Source organism: Bos indicus x Bos taurus, chromosome 17, assembly GCF_003369695.1.
Source record: "Bos indicus x Bos taurus breed Angus x Brahman F1 hybrid chromosome 17, Bos_hybrid_MaternalHap_v2.0, whole genome shotgun sequence".
Taxonomy (NCBI): Eukaryota; Metazoa; Chordata; class Mammalia; order Artiodactyla; family Bovidae; genus Bos; species Bos indicus x Bos taurus.
Genome location: NC_040092.1, coordinates 3,574,764 through 3,595,491, shown reverse-complemented (window position 1 = coordinate 3,595,491; position 20,728 = coordinate 3,574,764). Strand labels below are relative to the sequence as shown.

Genomic DNA, 20,728 nt, shown 5'->3' with positions numbered 1-20,728 from the left:
GGGGGATTTCTGGTGTTGGTCACGGAGAAGCAACCAACAGCTGGCTTACTTCTGGCACCCAAACCTTGGAACTTCAGGAAGCCAAATTTCAGTCCTGGCCCCTGGGGGAAATTTCTAGTTACCAGGCGGGAAGCAAATGTCAGAGTGAGGAATAACATCCCACTAACCAAGTTGCAAACGTGAGCAGTTTGTAATGGAGCCACATAACTGGCAGTTGAAGGGCCACTTGAGCCCAAGGTCTAGAGCTGGAAACTGAGTTTGGCGAGGCAGTGGAGGGAATGGTGACTAGAACACTGTGACTTCGGGGATGGCCTCACCCCTCTGGGCCCGGGAAATGACTTCTCAGGATGAAATGGAAGCAATGAAAGAAAAGGCACTGGGAACTCTCAGGGGGGAAACACACAAGATCTTCAGAATGAAATCAACATTAGGTTGAAAACCAGGAAATGGTTATCAACAGGCTCTCAACTTCCTCCCTGTGAACACCCACGCACAGCAGCACCTACCTCCCTGTGACAGCACAACTCTGAAAATAACCGCCTGAGCCTGGCCCCCACGAGGGGGCGAGGACTGTGGCAAGTGTTTTGCACACATTCTCTTTTTATCTTCTCACTGTGCGACTGTGGGCATGTGATTCAGCCTCTGTGCCCAGTTCACTCACGTGTTAAACAGGAACGCCCACATCAGGATCACATGACTCAGGGAGTTCCCTGGTGGCCTAGTGGTTAGGGTTCTGGGCTCTCACTGCCTTGGCCCTGGTTCAATCCCTGGCCAGGAGCCAGGGTCCTGCAAGCCGCACAGCACTTACCTCATTAAAATTGATCAAGTGCTTGAAACAGTAAATAGTTGGATAATTTTATAAAGTTTAACAAAAACAGTTTATGGCCTTGGAACAATGAAGTAGTTTTAAAATAAATACATTTTTGGAAAAAAAAAAAAAAACACCTCATCATACACTTGTGCTCACTCCGCATAAGCCACCTGCTCAAGGTCACTTATCAGGTGATGAGTGAGCCCTGGCCTGGCAAACTGCCACCCTCTGGTCTCATCTGCGTGCTGCCCACTGACCCAGGAACTGCAGCCCAGCGCTCTGTGTTCTTCTGGGGTCCTGGCATGTTGAAGGTGTTCCGTGTTAGTCTGTTATACACACAGGGCTATGCCTTTTGAAGATCCATGTGCTTCAAAAAGGCAATAAAAACATACCTAAGAAAGAGTCATAGAAGACTGGATGGAGGCAAGAATTCAGTTAGAAGCCCAGCATTTCTCAGAGCAGAAGAGGAGCCACAGGCACCGTGCCATACTCCATAGTCCTAGGTCCAGACAGGGCAAGGTGGCCAGGAGACAAGTCTCATGACACTGATTTCACAAGAAGGGTTGAAGAGGTTTATTAGCCCGTGGCAAAATACCAAATGATCAACGATGATGACGACAGCCACTCTCTACGAGCCACTTGGCGCTGTGATCGCATCCTACAGGGCATTCCTGGTTTCACGTCTCCTAACAGGCTGCCTGAAGAAACGAATGCCCTCAAACCAAGACCCGAGCACAAAGGGATTCCAGGGACCACTGGGGAGGAGAGAGCCTGAGAAAGCCCTCTGCGATCAATGTTGGGGGTGGGGGTGGGGAACTCTGCCGGCCAATTTGAATTTCCAAACTCAGCAAGAGGGACACAAATGTGCAAGTCAGGGTCTCCTGGCTCGGGGCCAGGGAGTGGGGGCAGGAGAGGCAGAGCAACAGTGGCAGGACCTGAGAGCAGGCTTCTCCTACTTCTTCCTCCCGCCTCTCTCCTTGAGCGCCAGGTGGATGACGGCACCGTTGGCCATGTTGTAGTAAGCCAGCGAGTTGGAATCCTTGATGAAAATGCCCTAGGAAATAGAAGGAGTGCCTCAGCCCAGGGCAGTGTGAGCACAATGAGCTGCTTCACAGCTCCCAACACTCTTAGCAAACACAGGGGCTTGAAGGCACGAGGGGCAGGAACGGGAGTGGCGCTGGGCGGGAGTGCAACACTCCCAAGAATCTGGCCCTCATCAACCCATGAATGTTGACTCTCAAATCGTAAGATTGAGAGACCAGCTAGTCCAAGAGCCTCATTTTACAGAGAAGGAAACTAAGGCCTGGAGTAGGGATCAGAGTCAAAGTCCAAAAAGGGTGAACGCAGCAGCCCCTCATCTGGCCGTGCCAGGGTGGCTGGGCCGCCACCTGTGTCTGAGCACAAAGCCGGGCTGCCTGAGGCCACACTCGCTGGGGTGGCTCCACCCCCGGGGCAGGAACCTACCAGAGCACCCCCAAGTCTTGTCCCCAGATGTCACTGAGACGTCCATACCCCACACAAGACTGTGCTGTGACCCTGCCAGAGCCTCTCACCCTGTCAGACTAACCTGCCCCAGCACCCGCCACCAGCATCATGGCTTCTAGGATGGACTTACATGGCCACAACGAGGCATCTCCCCACTCCTGATCCCACAAATGACTTAGCTTCTGGGACAACAGAGGACAAGGGCGGCTGACACCCAACTCACCTCGTACTGCAGCTTCTGTTTCCCTGCTGGCATGCCTGTGGCTTCATGAATCTTCACCTTGATGACGGAGACCTGTGGGATGGAGGAGCGGTCAGCCACCCCTCGCTAAGGTCAGCTGGAGGAAGCGTCCCCCTGAGGCCTTGGTGCCCCTGTGCCTGAGGCCAGTTGGGGGCAGCAACTCTTACCTGGTCTGTGAGGGGGAGGGTGAAGACCAGCACCTGTCCATTCAGTTTCCATTCTGTCTTATCCTGCATGTTGGGCACCTGGACTTTGATGGACACTGGACCCTGCAAATCAGGAGTGGCCATTATGCCGGGGAAGTCCTGGGCCAAACAGGAACTATGATCTCTAGTCCCGGGCCCTTGAGACAACGTCACCTGTCCATCAGGACTCCTGGACTCTGGCCTGATTTACTACTGACACCACCTGTGACATGGAACAACTCACTCCCCTTTTTCAAGAACTGATCTCTCTTCTTTAGAATGATCCCTAACCTGCCTAATGGTTAGGCTGGAGCTGAAGAAGGGACATGAAAGTGCTCTGCAAGCCTCAGGAAGTACCACAGGGGAAAGAACATGAACTGTGAGGTCAGAAGACCTGGGTTCCCAACTCAGTGAAGCAGCTGATCACAACTGCTGGCTGGTGAGGCTGCAAGCCTTCAGTAAAAGGCGTGGTTCTATCCCAGCACTTGAGTAGGTACTCAAGAAATGGAAACTACTGTCAGAAAGGAAAAAAAAAAAGGATCTGCTCAAATGCCCTGGGGCAGTGGGGCTGGGACTGTTTCTGCCTCCTCACTAGAGCCTGCCAGCTTCCCCAGGCCCCGGAAGTGCCAAGGTTCCCAGCCCTTGTTCCTAATATCCCAACAGGATCCCTACAAGACTCCTGAGGGCGGCAACTGGAGGCAAAGTTCACAGAGAAACGAAGAACTGTCCCCAGGATTTCCTCCTGTGTCCTGAACCCCCTTCATACTGGAGCCCGGCTGCCTGTGCAGCTGGGCCTCCCTGCTGGCCTCTACGACCGTTCACACCAGGGGGACCGCTGACAGCTGGCGGCTGACCCCACATCAGGCATGTTGGGCACTTGGAAGCCTCAGAAGCCTCCTGGGCCTCCAGCAGCTGACCTAGGTCCCAGAAGCCAAAACCAGGGGAGCAGCACAGGGTGGGCCAAGGCGTGTAATGGGGGCAGGACGGTCCCCCCGACTTGTCTAGACACTGCACGTGTGGGCAACTCTGGGTCACATGCCTTGTTTCTGCGCAGAAACTCCTCCTCGGGCATGAGGCTGTCCTCGGTCTTCAGTTTCTTAGAGGCAGGCTCGTCTTCCATGGGAGGCGGGGGGTGGACAGGCGGCATGGGGGCTGGAGCAGGGACAGGTGCCACGGGCGGGGCGGGCACAAAAGCTGCAGGGCAGGAGCGAGCAGCCACGTGAGTGGGAGGAAGGCGCCCAGGACCCCGGCGGCTGACGGTGAGGGGAGACTGCACAGGTTTCCGACTTCTCCCAGGCAGAAGCATGAAAGACCACTCCTGGCTGAGTCTGGCAGCCAGTGAGCTCCCCAGCAGGGGACCTGGGCGCCTGCCCAGACCGGGTACCAGGAAACTGGAGGAAGGGCGGGGCCGACGGAAGGAGCAGGAGCCGCCAACAGGCCTCAGCGCCCGTTCAGGCCTGACCCCACTGGGTGCACATACCCCAGGTCTGCCTCATCAGCCTATCTCCCCCAAGAGCCAGGAGCCCAACCTCCTCCACCCCAGGAATCTCTCACAGAGCTAAGTCGAGGCTCTCCTCTGGGCTGGAGCCACAGCTCGAACAGCTGGCGCTCCCCTCAGCCACTGCTCTGCTCCGGGCCTGGTCTGTAGCACTGACCCAGTGGCCTGGAAAACGACATGACACTGACCTGTCGGCACAATCATGGGTGGTGGGCGAGGCGCCATGATAGGAGGGGCCGAGGGAGGCATGGGCACCACGTTGATCCTGGGCGCGTGGATGATCGGCGGCATGGGGGCGATCACTGAGCCTGGGGGCAGCCGGACCACGGATGCCATCGGGGGCCGGGGCATGACAGGTACTGCGGACACAACTGTGGTGCGGACGGGAGGCGGCATCTGCGGGCGGGAGGGACCCGCGGGTCACGGGAAGCCGAGGCTGCACCCCAGGGCACACCAGCCGGCAGCCGACCCCCTGCAGCCTCTGGGGACAGCATTGGATAGCCTGGGGCTAAGAGCGCAGCCTCACACGGGGCCCTGACAGAACCACAAACCACACGGAGAGAGACCCAGGGCGACATTCTTGCCGCTTGGGACTCCACCCACTGAGAGAGAAACTGAGGGGACTGCCCTTGACTCAGTCCACCGGAGTCAGGCCAGCGGTCCTCCAAGGCCCCTTAAGTCCTCCCGGCCCCCCGACCCAAGCCTGCTTCTCACATTCGCCACCCGCCTCCCTCCCGGTTCCAGCCCTTCCACACAAATGGAAGGCCAGCCTGGAGGTTCCCACTTCTAACTAAAGGGTTCTTTTCTCTTGATTTGACCCATTCTGCCCTCAGGCTCCTGTGAGACCGCTGCCCTGAGCCGGCACTGTCCAACCCGGGGAACCCAGCTCCAGGGACCCGTCCGGGGTGGCTGCGGGCTAACCGCGGGCGGCCGGGGCACCGATGTAATGGGCGGGGCCGAGCTGGGGATGTTGGTGGCTGAGGACGGCGGCGGCGGCTGCTGGGGGATCTCGTTGGGCTTGCTCGGGCCGATCTTCTCTTTGGTGTCATCCTCCGGCACCAGGCCCTTCGCCTTGTGGATGGCCTCAATCTGCTCCTGGAGGGTGATGTTGGCCTGGGCGGCCTGCTGGGTCCGGGCCATGCTGCCAGAGTGGCCGTCCCAGGTCACCTGCATGGGAGGCGAAGCCACACTGGTCAGGGCTCCCGGAACTAAGCGCAAGTGGGGTGCTGGCAACAGGAAAGGTGGTGGCAGTCACCGAGCCGCACCTTCTCTTCCGGCTTCTGGATCTCCTCCTCGCCGATCTTCTTACCGATGGCCGTTTCCTCCACACCAAAGATGTCTGTACGCCGCTCGGCCAGCTGCTTCAAGCTGCTCTCGATATCCAGACCTGGACAGAGCCAGACAACAGAGGCGGGCAACAGAGAGGAAAACTAAACCCGGTGCCCGGCCGACAGGACGGCGGCTCAGTCGGTGCAGGTGGAGGCTGTTCTTACGGGACACAGCTGTCTGTGGGTCCCAGTGCCTCGTGCCAGCCCTCTGAGCCTGGGGAAGGCCGCCTGATGAGCACTAGGCCTGGAAACTGGAGCGTGTCCAACCCCGACTTAACGAAAGGCATCTGAGAGGACAGAGCCACATGAGCAGCGTGGCAAGCAGAAGAGCCCGGACTCTAGAAGAGGGGTCTCCAGCCTCCGGGACAGTCTGCTCCCTCCCTGTAGGGCTGCTTCTCACAATCAAGGGACCAACAGCGCCCTCCAGCCACCACAGCCTCCACTCCAAGATGGCCTGGGAGTGAGCACCCCTCCCGGCTGCAGTCAGATCCTGCTCCAGGATGCCGACGGGCACACGCCACCCACCTCGGGTGCCCGCCTCTGCAGGGTTTCTAGAAAACAGGCGGTTCTTTTGTAGCTTCCTAGACCACACCTATCCTCAAAAGCTCCTGCTGACCTCAAAGCTTTCTGCATTTGATTAAAGCAAGTTGACTATTAACTTAAGAGATCCCAATGGGCCAAAGTGAATTAGGGCTGAGTCAAAGGAGGGGTGTGGTCCGAGTGGGGAACACCCCACCTCACCTGGCGCGTACACCTCGTCATCGCTCTGCTTCTCACGGATGGAGCGATCCCGCTGCTCCAGCCAACGGGGGTCGAGAAGCCCAATGCGCATGTGCTCCTGCATCTTGCTGGCAGGGATCTTCTCCCCAGTAATGGGGGACACAAGATACTCATCGGGAGCGGGGGCTGGAGGCAGAGGCTTGGAAGCTGAAAGGCAACAGAGGGCCGAGTGAGAACCTGGGTGGCAGCCTGGGTTAAGAGGGTGCTGCTTCATTCTTGCACTGCCCACGCAGTGCCATGCTTTCCCAGGCCCTGTGCGCTGAGCCAGGGCACCACAGACGACCAAGTCCCACGCCCTGCTGTGGGGCCCACGACACAGGGGCTCCCAATGCCTTATGACAAGCCCCCATCCTGGAAACAAACACAGGTCTGAGAAACACGAGGCAGAAAAACGGAACCCACCTTTTGGGTCATAGTCCTTCCGGACAATAACCTGGTCTGGAGTTGGGGGCAGAGGAGGTGGCATGGGTGTCTCCGGGGGTGGCGGCACTTTCTGCCCTTCTTCTTCATCATCCGAACCCTGAAAAGCAAGGCAGTGGCGTGACTCAGAGCAGGAACGAGAAGCCACCTCCCTGCAGCCGAGCCCGGCAGCTCACAGGGTGGCAAGCAGCCGAGGCCCCTGCAGGCCAGCATCCCCATGCTAAGCTCCCTGGGCAGCCGGGGCCAGCCGGCAGCAGGCCAGGCAGCTTCCTCACAGCTTGAATGGCAGCGCTGGGGGCTGTGGTGCTGACACTCTGCCCAGGCATTTCCAGCAGCTGGCACCAGGCAGTCCCAGGAGGCCAACGGCACTTAACGTGCTGGGGAGGGCCATGGGGGGCAAGTCAGCGCTCAATGGGAGCCACGCACAGAGCAATGCTGGGAGGGAGAGAAAAAGTCAATTCCCACAGACACGTGGGCCTTTCTTCTCAGGCTGCACACAAATTCTTTCCGAGGGGAGGAAAGTGGCTTGGCTCTGGAGACTCTAAGCCTGCGGGGAGGCCTGGCTCGAAGGGGCAGAGGCGCCCAGAGGAAGCACAAGCTACAGTCAGAAAAGCTCTGGAAACTGCTGATCGTTTGGGCCTAGGCTCAAAAGCATCCAAATATCCGGCACAGAGGGTTCCCTAAGGAGAGCCAGCCTGGGGGCGGTAGTAAGCGGGGCCTCTGGGCAGAGGAGGACGGTCACCAAACAAGCCGGCACGGCTCACGGAGCCTCGCCTACGAAGGGACCTTTGTTGCCTGAGCTGGAAAAAGGGACACCTTACTCAGGACCCAGGCCTCCTCTCAGGCGTCAAGAGGGGGCTGGCACACTCACTCAGAGGAGCGCACCCCCTTGCCCTTGGCTCCAGGAAAGAGTCACCCCAGGCCCCCCAGGAGCGCACCTCGTCCATGTCTTGTACTTGAGTGTCCTGGTCCAGCTGGGACGGAGGCTCCTCCGCCTTCTCCTGTTTCTCGTCCTCCTCATCGGACTCAACCTCCATCTCGACCTCCTCGCTCTCCCCAAACTTCTCGTAGCGCTCCTGAATAAGGATCCGGGCCCCCAGCTCCTCCGGGGTGGTGGGCGGGGGGAAGTTCCCTGGCAGAGGGCGAGCAGGAGTCAAGGGAGGGCTCCGCAGACACTCCCATCAGAGGCCTGTCGGGCGGCCCGCCCCATGCCGTCGGCTCTCAGGGCTGGGGCCGCCTGGTCTCTCTCCCACCCCCAGAAGCCCACCCAGGGCCGCGCACAATGCTATCTGTTGAACTGCGTGTAACTGGGGCAGCAGAAGGACCGAAGTCTTCTGGAAACAGGGAGGAGACAGAAGACTCCCCGGGATCCTCCTGCTCCCTGGGGACAGCCTGGCCCACTCCCCGGGATCCTCCCGATCCCCGGGGACAGCTTGGCCCGCTCTCCCAGGATGATGGCGCCAAGCTCCTGGCTCTGCCAACAGGAGTCACAGACCAACCTTGCTCGTTGGGTTGGAAGTCCACTGTTTCCACCACCACGAAGTCATGCCAGTCGATCTGAGCGTAGGCAACCCGCTCCTTCTCCTTCTCCTCCTCCTCCTTCTTCCTCTCACGCTCCTGGAACTTGGCCCACTCCACGCGATAACACACCTGAAGGGAGGGGAACGGCACAGTGCTGAGCGGAATCAGGGTCGGCTCCCAAGGAGGCTGTCAGCTCCAGGGCCTTCACCAGAGCCAGCGTCTCCTTCAGAACAGGAGGCTGCTCTGCCCACCAGAGGGACTTCCTGGAGCAGACTATGGAATCTGCATCTGGTTTCAGCCAGGCCCAGAGGCTGGACAGGATGAAAATCTGAATGCCAGAGACCTCTGTCTGGGCCCCAAGGGCAGCTCTCTGTTAGAACCTCAAAGTTTTCTGCTTGAGTTGGCGGGTGGCGAGCAAACTCCTCCCTCCCAGGAAGTCTGTGTGACAACCACGTGCCCACAGGAGCCGCGGCTGCCTGACAGCCTGCAAAACCGAAGGCTTCAAGCAGCCTCCCAGAACAGCCAGATCAACATGCCTGGTCTCCTGACTCTGTAAACCAGACTTCAAAAGGCAATTGTTGCCCAAGAACCCATTCAAAAGCTGGCTTCTAGCAAAAGAAGAAAACCGGAGACAGAGAAGAGAAGAGAAGAGTGGCAAGTTAGGGACCAGAGAACCCAGGTTTCTTTGCTCTTTGCAGCCTCAATGCCCTTCTTCCCACCACGACTGTGCCTGGAGCATAACAAGGGGCCGATTCAGAGACCATTTCCAAACACACAGCAGAACCCACACACTGTAACTTGTGCGGTCAGTAACTGGTTGTAAGAAACTCAGTTTAGGACTTCCCTGGTGGCACACCTGCCAATGCAGGGGACATGGATTGGAACCCTGATCTGGGAGGATTCCACATGCCTCAGAGCAGCTAAGCCCGAGCACTCGAGGGCCCGTGTGCTCTATCTCCTGAAGCCCACGTGTCCAGAGCCTGTGCTCCGCAACACGAGAAGCCCACACGCCGCACTGAAGAGCAGCCCCCACTCACCACAACCAGCGGAAGCCCGCACAAAGCAACAAAGACCCAGCACAGCCACAAATAAGCAAAACTATTAAAAAGGAAGAAAGGAAGAAATTCAGTTTACCTGGTCCAAAACTTCCCGGGGGTTCTCTGCCTCCTTCTTGAGTTTGGTAAATAAGCCTTTGGGTGGAATCAAGATCTGAAACACAGAAGAGTTAAAGCACCTGTTAGTGCAGCACAACACGGGACAGAGCGGCCTGCGGAGGAGAGAGGAGAGCACGGGATGACAGGGCCAACCTCAGCTGCACTTGACTGGGCGACCCTAGGCAAGGTACTTAACCCCCATACCTTGGTTTGCTTCTACAAAACGGTGACGCCGCCACTTAAAGGTGGCGTTATCAACGTAAAAGGCTGCGAGGATTAGCAGGGAGTAAGTAAAAGCACCAGCAGATCGCCATGCACACCGTCAGCATGCAGTGACTACCCCGGGGCGGATCTGCCCTTACGCTTCTGCACAGGCCCCAGGATCCCCAGTGACCACGCTGAAGACTGCAGCCCACAGGTTCCCCTCCCGGGACTTCCACGCCCTGCTTTCTCTGCAGCGTTTTATCCACGGTGTTTATCACCACCTGACACACACTAACGGTGCGCTTAGTTGTCGCCCCCTCGCTAGACCAGTCTCCACAAAGACAAGAGATTTTTGTCTTCAGTTCACTGCTGCATACCCAGAGCTTGGAACAGCGCCTGGCACTCAAAGCTTATTTGCTAAGAGAGCAAATGGTGGCCTCGTGTAAAAGAGCCACTCTTTCCAACCGGCCCAACCGTACCCACCCTCACTGGCAAAGCGGCTCAGCCCCACTCCACCCTCCCTGTCCCCCTTCCCCAAGAACAGATCTGTTCCTGGAATTCCCAAGTCCAGAGACACACCAGCGCCCTCAGGTTAGAGTGCTAAATGTCCATACCCAGGTTCTGAGGGAGAAGGAACAGGAAGCAGTTAACCCTGGAAGCAGCCCGCTAGGGGAAGTTAACCCAGGGCTCACTTAAACTTGATACTGTAATAACCCTCGGGTCTGGTGACTTGAATGGCTGTCCAAGGCCATTCAAGTCCAAGGATGGAGGAGAGCCGTCACTGGCGACAGCGTGCTCTCCCCCGGGGCCCCGCCCAGGCACCTTGGTGTACTGCTCCACCAGCTTCGTGAAGTAGTTGAAGAGGCTGTGCTGCGGGCGCAGGAAGTCAAACTGGTAGTTGCGCTGCTCTTTCTGCATCAGCTGGGTCAGAAACTGGCGCCCATTCCTGGCCACAAACTGAGCTGTCAGCTTCACCACGTCCAGGTCGAAGGCTGAGATGGAAGGGGGGTCTGCGATGAACTCAAACTCGGGAGGGGGCTCTTTGGGCACAATGGTTTCTTGTATCACTTGGGCTTGAACCTAAGATGCAAAGGGAATGTGAGGCGAGAGGCAAGAGGTGGACTGGCTCCAGAGACAGGGCAGGCTCGCACCACCAGAGGACGGCATGGCTCTCTACTCCTCTGTTAATCACACGCATGCCCCAGCACGTGGAGGGAGAGAAGCCCAACTCAAAGAGCATCGATGTCTCGGCCAAGGGTGGCCTCAGCTCCTGAGTGGCTTTCTGAGTGAGAACCGTGTCTCTCTGCATGTCCCCTGCTGCCCTGAAACTGAGGACCAAAACTGGGTGGCAGAAGATCCAACAGGGATAGTTTATTAAATCCCACCCAAGGGGGACAGAGGATGTAGGAAGCCCTACACATGTGCAGAGGACCCCTCATCTGACCTCCACACGAACCATGAGTGGACACAAGTACTGGGAATTCTTTCTACAGATGAGGAAACTGAGGTTGCCTGAGGCACCAGGAGTAATCAATTGCAATGCAAGGTCTCAGAACCTTCTCCAACCTTTATTTCCCACAGTAACACAAGGGGTAGCCTTTGTCACCATGGCTCGGGAGGGAGCAAAGAGAAAGGTCGGTCCAGGTCCACACAGCAGGCAAAACATGTCCTCACTGACAGCCCGAGTCCTCCACAGTGCTACGAGGGTATGAGGACAGGCCACACAGAAGGGCCCCGGGAAGGTGAGACAGGAGAGAGGGACACACAAGAAGGGGTCCACAAGCCACGCCGTGGCACTGCCCCGATGCCACGGTCAGGCAAGGAGCAGGCACTGGGAGCCTGGACTTTAGGGTCCTGACTCCGTGGCCATGGGTGGACTGTGCTTCCCTGAGCCTCAGAGTCCTCGTCTGAAAAAGGGTCATTTTACTGGCCTCCTCACGCAGCCCGTGAGGCACCAGTGAGACAAGGCTGCCAAAGCTCTGAGCACAGAGCTGGACAGGCATTCAGCCAACGCCAACTGTCAGCAACCCTCTGCTGTGTGAGGCTCAGCATCCACCTCTGTAAGATGCGGACAGAGGCCTCACGTTCCTGCCCGTGTGGCTGCGGGGTGTGGACAGCAGTTCATTGTCTCCCTCCCCCAGCCCCAGGGCAGTGAGGTGCAGGGCGGGCTCCCACCTTCTGGGGCAGCTGCTGCTGGGAGGCCTGCTGCTGCTGCTGCATGACCTTGGGGATGGCGGCCGAGGGCTCCTGAGCCTTGCCCTCCTTGAACTCGCTGACCTTGTGCCGGTAGTAGGCATGGTAAGGGTCGTTGGGGTTCAGGAAGTTGAACTTGGGGTTGTTGATCTCGTTCTGTCGTATCCTCGCTTCAAATTCAGGTCCATTTCTAGAAAAAGGGAAAAAAGAGAAGCATCGATACCCCAGCGCTTTCAAGTGCTTGGACCAGAATACGGCTCACTCAAGTCCCATTCTTGCCACCACCCACCACTCGAACGGGCCCCTCCCTTGGCACAGCAGGTCACCTCCCCGAGACTCCTGGCGTCAGCGGCCGGCGCCCCTGCCTCCTGCAGCCCACGCAGGCCTCAGCGACCCCAGGGCCTCAGACCTCCGTCATTCCTGCAGCACCTCTGCCAGTCTCGCCAGCTCTAAAACCAGCTCACTAGCGCCCTTCTAATAAAATGTATTCACTTCGAAGAAAATACTTTCAAAGGAAGGCATGAGAATCCCCCGGCGTCTAGGGGTTAGGACTCCACGCGCTCTCACTGCACTGCAGAGGGCTCTGGGGGGGGTGGGCAGTGGGGGTGCTGCGGGGGGAAGGGGGCAACAGGGGGAGGAAGGCATATGTTACTACTTCAAATAGAAGTCACTATGGCTTTGCTAACAAAAGGCATCATACGAGTCAATACAATGAAATCAAAGCAGCATGGCACGGTTCAAGTTCAGTTCAAAGTTTGCTGAGACTGAAAGCAGTTCTTAGTCGAAAAGCAGGATGACTGAGTGCTTGTGAGGCATCAAGGATGTGTTAACACTAAACTGAGATGCTGGCCTCTAGCCAGCAAGGATGGAAAAAAAAAGAAAACGTGAACAGGGTTTAACACCTTGTCCAAGTAACGGCTATAATCACCTCCTTTACTACTGGGTGGACTCATACAGGAAACACTGCTCTCCAGGGCCCGGGGTCCAAGCTGCTGCGTAAAGCACACTCAGGACAGTGACGTGACGTCAGGGAGGCCCGTCTCTCTGTATCTGGAGGAGTTTCCCACACACACCCTATGTCCCCAGTGTGTATGCCTTTAAACCCTCAGAATGAAAAACGTCCCTCTCGTGATGTATAGGGAACCCTGATTTTTTAATAGAGTCCCAACAGTAACATTTCAAGGTGTCACACATCCACAATACCCGTTATCAGTCAGAAAGTGCACTCACCTTAAAGACACAAGATATGGATGTGTTCAAGTTTGGGGTTCACTACTGACTTACCAAGTTACTGAACATCTCTTTGACTCAATTTCCCACGGTAAAATATGGCTAAATACCACCTTCTCTCTCTACTCTGAAGTATTGAGAAAACTGATGAGTGAACGAGAAGCCAAAGTCTATTGAACCACACAGGCCTGAACACCCCAGGGCCTGTTACTGCTCTGAAGGCTGGAAGGGGCTGCCCTACGAACAGGAGAGGTGACTTGGGAGCCAGGAGACGGCTGTGGGGCCTCCCTTACTCCTCCGGCCAGAGCCCTGCTCTCAAGAGCGCCCCAGACACACCAAGGGGCGGCTCCAGAGGCTGGGGGCAGCCAGTCCGCCCCCCGTCCTCAGACTTCCACGCCCCGGCCCGGTCACCTGAAGAGGAGGCGGGGTGCAGGCAACGCTGTGCCCCACCTTAGCAACCTCGGCGGCCGCGGTCATCAACACCCCGGCTAGCTCCTCCGCAAGTTCTGGTCACACTCGGCGGTGTGACTAACACCGCGAGGTCTGGGTGTGACAGTGTGCTAGCCCAGCTGAAGCCCATGCTCGAGGACGAAGGGTTCCCCCCACCGTAAAATAATGTGAACCACACAAGGTCGATGTCCACTTAAATACGGCTAAACAACGCTGCCACCCAAAGGGCTGCCAAAAAAGGGGCTCTGGGTGTCTTCTCTACCACCAACTCCTAAGCCATAACCTCACATCTGGTAACGATCTGAAATATAAAATGACGAGAGGACAGACATGCTTATTCCAAGCTACTCTGTTGCTTTAAATTAGCTTCCCTGGTGGCTAAAAGGTTAAAGCGTCTGCCTGCAATGCAGGAGACCTGGGTTCGATCCCTGGGTTGGGAAGATCCCCTGGAGAAGGAAATGGCAACCCACTCCAGTATTCTTGCCTGGTGGGCTACAGTCCACAGGGTCGCAAAGAGTTGGACCCGACTGAGTGACTTCACTCACTTATGTTTAGAATTATATTCTCTAACATAAGGAATAGATTTCAGCAGGAAAAAAAAAACATGAGTCTGACTCAACCCAGCTGGTGGGACTTTTTAAGGGTAATTTCCACTTCAGTTTCTTGACAGGAAAATGCAGGGAAGGGAAAACCAAACCTAGAGAGAAAAAACTCCTTTTGGAAAACCACACTGGCCTGGTGAATTTTACTCACTCAATACACGTGAACCCCACACAAGTAAAGCAGAGGGTCCTGCACGTTTGCTTGAATCCAGCCCGAGAAGCTGACCTGTCCCTTCACGGCAACACTAACGAAAGCAAGTCCACAGACTTCAGAAACGCCTCCGAGGCAATTGGGGCTTCCCACGTGGCATAGCGGTAAAGAATCCATCTGCAACGTAGGAGGCAGGGCCGGAGCCACAGGCTCAACCCCTGGTTCGGGAAGCTCCCCTGGAGTAGGGCATGGCAACCTGCTCCAGTATTCTTGCCTGGAAAATCCCGTGGACAGAGGAGCCTGGTGGGCTACAGTCCAGGGGGTCGCCAAGAGTCAGACAGGAGTCAAAGTCAAGATCTAGAGATGCGGACGTACAAATTTATTATTAAGGGAACTTGGAAAGAATTCTTATTTCTGTGGTTGGCACAAAATGACTGGAAAGCCGTTTGGCAAAATGTTTAAGAAATATTTTAAAATGCTCTTTCGGCCAGCAATGTGCCACACAGAGTTTTCTTCTAGGAAAAGACTTCCTCCCAGCTTTATGTGCCAAACTGAAATGCTCGAACAACCTCCAAGGAAGACACAGAGGAGTGGGCCAGGTCAAGGAAGGCCAACGCCGCACACGGCGCGTCTTCTCCGGAGAGGAGCAGGCGGCAGACTAGGGGCGACCCAGGAGAACGCTCAGCACCGGCGGATGGGAGAAAGCAGGGTGTGAGAGTACCTCCACCAGTACAAGGACCTAAAAAAGGACGCCAAGACCCAGGAGGACAGGAGAAAGCGAAAACAGCTGGTAGAAACTATTCTGGCTGTGAGACCGGTAATTCGTCCTCTAACATCTTCTTGCTGTTTATTGTCTTCAGAATACCCGGGGAAAAGGGGAAGAATGAGTGTTACTATGATATATTAAAGTTATGCGTGCAATACCTGCTGCCCTAAGTCAGACATGGCCCCATAATGTTTAATCAGGCACAGAGCCGTTTCAGCCCAGTATCCAGGTTAATCAAAGCCTTGGAAATGTGGAAGGTTAATTTACACGGAGCCTGACACAGTGAAAGACACCAGAGGAGCCTCTTTCTATGTTTCATTTCATAAGGAGGCTGAGAAAGGAAGGACCCGTCTACTCAATGATGTTTTTGCCTTAAACCAAAGCTAGCCCACTCCTAGACGGGGACACTGTCCCAGGGTCAAGGTGTGGTTCCCTGGAAAGCGCGGGCCTGACTGCGGGCAGCGCTCTGCTCGAGGCTGGATACCGTTTCCATGCAAGCAACCGTCCAATTTAGCAGCAGCCAGAAATCCAGACTTATGGTGCAATCTCATTTCTAAGCAGTGACAACCAATTCAAAAGTTAGAGAAATCACTGAGAACGAACAAAAGATCTGAAGGCTGGACGTGGCCTGCTGGCTGCCAAAGGAATACTCGAAGTGCACTACACCAGGGATGGCTGACCTTTGGAGTCAAGTGGCCATCAAGGAGACTCCATCTGAGGAAGCGTGGGTGTGCTCAAGTATAATGGGGAGGGACAAGAGGAAATCCAGCTGACTTCCACGCCATCTGGGCTGACAGCTACACGACGCACCCAAACTGCACCCGGTCCCCTCTCTCCGGCCTCACAGTAACTCTGTGGGGGGCATGCTATTCCATTCTGCAGCTGGGTCAGGAATGCAGTCCTTGCTCCGTGAGACTGTCTACTCCCTGTTCTGTCTTCCTCAGGCCAGCAGCTCAGAACGGACACACATCTCTGACAAAACAGTCTTCCAGGCACTTCTTCAGGCCTGGTTAGGAAGCACAGGTTCTTGGTGACGCTGGAGCTGGGTGGGCCTGTCCTCTGCCACCGCCAGACCATGTTAGAGATGCCAGTCCTGCCCACAGCCGACCTCACACCATACTGTGCTCTCCGATGAGCTGACAGGCCTAAGCCTACAATGCCACTCTAAAAACCCAGCTGTTACCTCGTGAGAATTCAGTTCTGTGCTAAAACCCACCTGTGACCCACGCGAGCAGGAGCAGCTACGTTACCTGGCCACGAAGCTGGCAGTCTTGTCAACGATGTTCCTGACCTCCGGAGGAGGGTAAATAATACCCACCACGGGCTTGGATGGGGTAGAATCCTCCTTTGAAGATGCTTCTTCTTCTGTGGGCTGTGAAAACAGGAAAAGGAAGGCCTTTAAGTCTCTGGCTTAGTGTCGAATGCCAACCGTTAAACTCCTCTAGGATATTACTGAGAACACAGACTCTCTCCCATTCAATTCATCACGACTTCCTCAAGTTCGGAACCTCTGCTCCCGAAGAACCACTTCTCTCAACAGCTCTGGGCGTGCACGGGACTCTCCCAGGGACCAATGAGAAGAGCGGCCTCCCTGGCTCCCCTCGCTGGACCACCTCTGCAACACTGGGAGTCTGCATTTTCACCAAGCGTCCAGGTGACTCAGATGTGTGGCGGGGGGAACGATGGGACATCGATCTGACCACATTCTGAGAAACCAGAATCCAGAAGGCCGTGTGTGTATCCCCACACCCTTGGATGTGCCTAATACAGGATATTTCACCACCGTCTGCTGAATAAAGAAATGGGAAACTCCTTGCTGGCCACTCCTGCCTCGAATGCCGTTTCCCTCGACACCCATTCTACGGTCTAAACCACCATTTAACGTTCAAGAGGTCTGTGAAACCACTGGAATGCTCAGCATTAACTGCCCTATAAGTTCCAACACTCTCTCCTCACCAGCTTCTTCCTCTAACAAAGGGCCAAGCCTCCCATGTTAGAAAGCTTCTCCGCCACCCTCACCTTCCCGACTGCTACCACCTTCCCCCAGCCCTCCCCTGGTAGCTCAACAGCCCGTGTGCCCTCAGGCTTGTCGCCCCCACTTCCTCACCTCCCACCTGATCCCCATTCCTATCAGGGCTCTTGTCAAAGTCAAGAAAGATAGCCTACGGCCAGCTACTGTGGTTATCTGGCCATGCGACCAGTGACCACCCCGTCACAAGAGCCTCACCTCCCGGGCCCTATTCTCACCTGTCTCTCTTGCCCACCGTCCCACCCAGGTCTCCCTCCTGGCTCCCGTTTCACCCCCTGCCCTATAATGTGAGTGTCCCCCAAATTCTGTCCTCTTTTCAGACTCACACTGTCCTCAGTAGGCACTGACAGCGCATCCCCCACTTTCCCAGCACCGCTAGGCCGCACCACCCTGCCCACACCAATGCCCCCCGTCACTCTCACGTGGCCACAGAGCCGTAAGAGCCACGGTCCCAGGCACTTTCATCTCCAACCACCTTCCTCGTGGACAGCCAACCGTGCCTCCAGTCACCCAGGGCAGAAACATGGGTCTCTTCTCCTTTCCTCAAGCTCCACATTCAGCGGTAAGGAACACTTCTCAAGCACAGAGTAGGTTCCACATACTTCTCTGAGCACTTTAAGCATATTACATCTATAAGCCTTACAGAGCCCTGTGATGTTAAGGATTCTTACTACTGGCATTCTACAGATGACAAACTGAGGAATGGAGACTTCTCCCTGCAGAGGCCCACGTGGCAGAACCGGGATTCCAACGCATTGGTTTAGAGGAGAGCCTGCACCATCAGCATCTCATCTTTCGTGATGTCAGTGCCCTCTGCCCCACACCCCAGCCACAGTGTAGGCCAGGTCCTCGTCTTTCAAATAACATGACCAATCGTTCCTCTGAGCAATTCTCCACATCACTGTCTACCTCCATTTCTGCAACACAAACATGTCAATTTCCAGCTTACATCCGTTCTTCTTCTCCCAAAAGCCTGCTAGGAAAAGTTCAAATCCCCAGTAATACAGCTCTTAAGTACCACTTTCCCAACTCCATGCTTTAACCTTCTTTACCCTTGACCAGAGGCACTGTTTGATTCCGACCTCAGTATCTCTGCACTTAAGTGGCTTTACCTGGCTTATTTTTCCCCAAATACTGGGAAAATGCCAGGGTTACAGAGGTACTTGCAGTGGTCAACAGATAGGATATGCTCAATAAATAAATTTGCTGAATGAATACAGAATGGTATTTGCCTGCCCCATCACCTACCTGGTGAACTACTGATTCATCCTTCTGAACACAACTTAGCTTACACTCCCATGGGCTTCGCCTACCTTAAGCTCTCCTCTAGCCCATCAAAGCAATGTTGATTAGAATCGCTGCCTCCACTGTTTAAAATAGCCAAGCATGGAAGGGCTTCCCTGAGAGCTCAGCTGGTAAGGAATCTGCCTGCAGTGCAGGAGATCCCAGTTTGATTCCTGGGTTGGGAAGATCCCCTGGAGAAAGGACAGGCTACCCACTGCAGTATTCCTGGGCTTCCCTGGTGGCTCAGACAGTAAAGAATCCACCTGCAATGCAAAAGACCTGGGTTCGGTCCCTTAGTTGGGAAGACCCCTGGAGGAGGGCATGGCAACCCACTTCAGTATTTGCGTGGAGAATCCCCATGGACAAAGAAGCCTGGACTACAGTGCATGGGGTTGCAAAGTCAGATACAACTAAGCAACTAAGCACAGCAGGCAGCACAGGACACGGAAGCAAATACCATTCAAACATCCATCGACAGATGAACGGAAGAAGAAGATGTGGTACACATGTATGATAGAATATTATTCAGCCACTAAAAAGAATGAAATAATGCCATTCACAGCAACATGGATGGACTCACAGTGGCATACTGAGGGAAGTAAGTCAGAGAAGGAGAAGTACCGTATGGCATCCCTTAGATCAGATCGGATCAGTCGCTCAGTCGTGTCCGACTCTTTGCGACCCCATGAATCGCAGCACGCCAGGCCTCCCTGTCCATCACCAACTCCCAGAGTTCACTCAGACTCACGTCCATCGAGTCAGTCATGCCATCCAGCCATCTCATCCTCTGTCGTCCCCTTCTCCTCTTGCCCCCAATCCCTCCCAAAATGAAATGATATAAATGAACTTACAAAACAAAAAGAGACTAACAGACTTCGAAAACAAATTTATGGTTACCAGGGGGGAGGAATAGTTAGGGAGTTTGGGAAGGTCATGTATACACCACTATATTCCAAATGGATAACCAACAAGGACTTATTGTATATCACAAGTGGTAGCCTGCATGGGAGTGGAGTTTGGGGAAGAACAGATACGTGTATATGCATGGCTGAGTCCTTTGCTTTTCACCTGAAATTACCACAACACTGATAATCAGCTATCAGATCAGATCAGATCAGATCAGTCGCTCAGTCGTGTCCGACTCTTTGCGACCCCATGAATCGCAACACGCCAGGCCTCCCTGTCCATCACCAACTCCCGGAGTTCACTCAGACTCATGTCCATCGAGTCAGTGATGCCATGCAGCCATCTCATCCTCTGTCGTCCCCTTCTCCTCCTGCCCCCAATCCCTCCCAGCATCAGAGTCTTTTCCAATGAGTCAACTCTTCGCATGAGGTGGCCAAAGTACTGGAGTTTCAGCTTTAGCATCATTCCTTCCAAAGAAATCCCAGGGCTGATCTCCTTTAGAATGGACTGATAATCAGCTATACTCCGATACAAAATAAATAGTTGTTCAAAAAGAATTCCTGCCTCATTCCTACTACCCGTACTTTATCACTCTGCAATTACTGACCCCCGTCTTCCTCCTTAGCTGATTGAAATCTTTTTAAGGGCTGTCTGAAACTACATCATTTACGGTGACTGAGACGATAAATATATTTACTAAGTATTCTCTCTTATCTGTCTCCCCACTAGTCCGTGACCTTCCTAAGTCACGAACTGTGCTTCACTCATTTGGCTAACATCGTAGCCCGGCACGGTGCTGGGCTTACAGTAAGCACAAAACAAACGCTGAGAGTTAACATTCAAAGATGTACCGTGCAGGCTGGGTAATTAGGGACTCCAGGGCAAAGGCCCAATTAACCACACAAGACTGGAGGATGCGCTAAACAGGGCTTCTCAAACGTTAATGAATCACCGTGGGATCTTATTAAAAACGCAAATTCTGATTTCAGAAGTCTGGGGTGGGAAATCAGCATTTCTAATCTACCCAAGTGCCGCTGGTCCGCGGACCTCAAGGTTGAGAACCACGGTTCTAACAAGGCTTCTTCCGCTAGCCGAAGGCAGGCGGGAAGCGCGCTGCCTCTTGGGACTTGGAGTCCCCCGAAATCCTCCTAAGCGGCAGCTCCTTCCTGCACGAGTTAGGAGCGCCCGCGTCGGAGGGGAGGGCCTAGGCCTGCTCAAGCGGCCGGTGGAGGTGCAGACCTCGCCGTACCTGTTTGGGCTCGGTGGCCGCGGGCGGCGGCGGGGGCACCGCCTGCACGGGTCCGGCCGGCATGACTGCGACGCTCAGGGCTGCCAGTCCGCCTCGGTGTAGGTGAGCGGTGCGGCGTCAAAGCGCCTTCCCCGCACCAACAGTACGACAAGCTCTCAAGATGGCGGCAGCCGACCGAATTGTCGCCGAGGGGGGCGATGCTGACGCACATCCGGACCCTCCCCTTCTACGTGACGTCACT

At 55.3% G+C, this 20,728-nt stretch overlaps 1 protein-coding gene across 2 annotated transcripts; it reads right to left on the bottom strand.

Annotated features, from left to right (window-relative positions):
• Positions 1 to 1,360: 1,360 nt before the first annotated feature.
• On the bottom strand, positions 1,361 to 20,669 carry SF3A1 (splicing factor 3a subunit 1). 2 transcript variants are annotated; one of them, XM_027566334.1, is made up of 17 exons: positions 20,488 to 20,663; positions 16,270 to 16,391; positions 11,803 to 12,010; positions 10,450 to 10,707; positions 9,404 to 9,478; positions 8,248 to 8,398; positions 7,687 to 7,880; positions 6,731 to 6,848; positions 6,290 to 6,475; positions 5,486 to 5,607; positions 5,142 to 5,387; positions 4,409 to 4,616; positions 3,762 to 3,916; positions 2,705 to 2,806; positions 2,520 to 2,591; positions 1,747 to 1,865; positions 1,361 to 1,509 (listed from the first exon to the last, which is right to left on the bottom strand). In XM_027566334.1, the coding sequence occupies exons 1-16, from the start codon at positions 20,548 to 20,550 to the stop codon at positions 1,764 to 1,766; spliced, it is 2,382 nt and encodes a 793-aa protein (XP_027422135.1). In that variant the 5' UTR covers positions 20,551 to 20,663; the 3' UTR covers positions 1,361 to 1,509; positions 1,747 to 1,763. The 2 variants fall into 2 exon arrangements, with proteins under 2 accessions (XP_027422135.1, XP_027422134.1); XM_027566333.1 differs by having other exon boundaries at positions 1,361 to 1,865; positions 20,488 to 20,669.
• Positions 20,670 to 20,728: the final 59 nt, after the last annotated feature.

Coding starts and splice junctions, on each gene's coding strand:
- SF3A1 (XM_027566333.1), bottom strand. CDS start 20,550: ATGCCGGCCGGACCCGTGCAGGCGGTGCCCCCGCCGCCGCCCGCGGCC. Junction 12,011..16,269: donor ACTGCCAGCTTCGTGGCCAG/GTAACGTAGCTG, acceptor CCCTTTTTCTAG/AAATGGACCTGAATTTGAAG. Junction 3,917..4,408: donor ACCCATGATTGTGCCGACAG/GTCAGTGTCATG, acceptor CCTGCCCTGCAG/CTTTTGTGCCCGCCCCGCCC.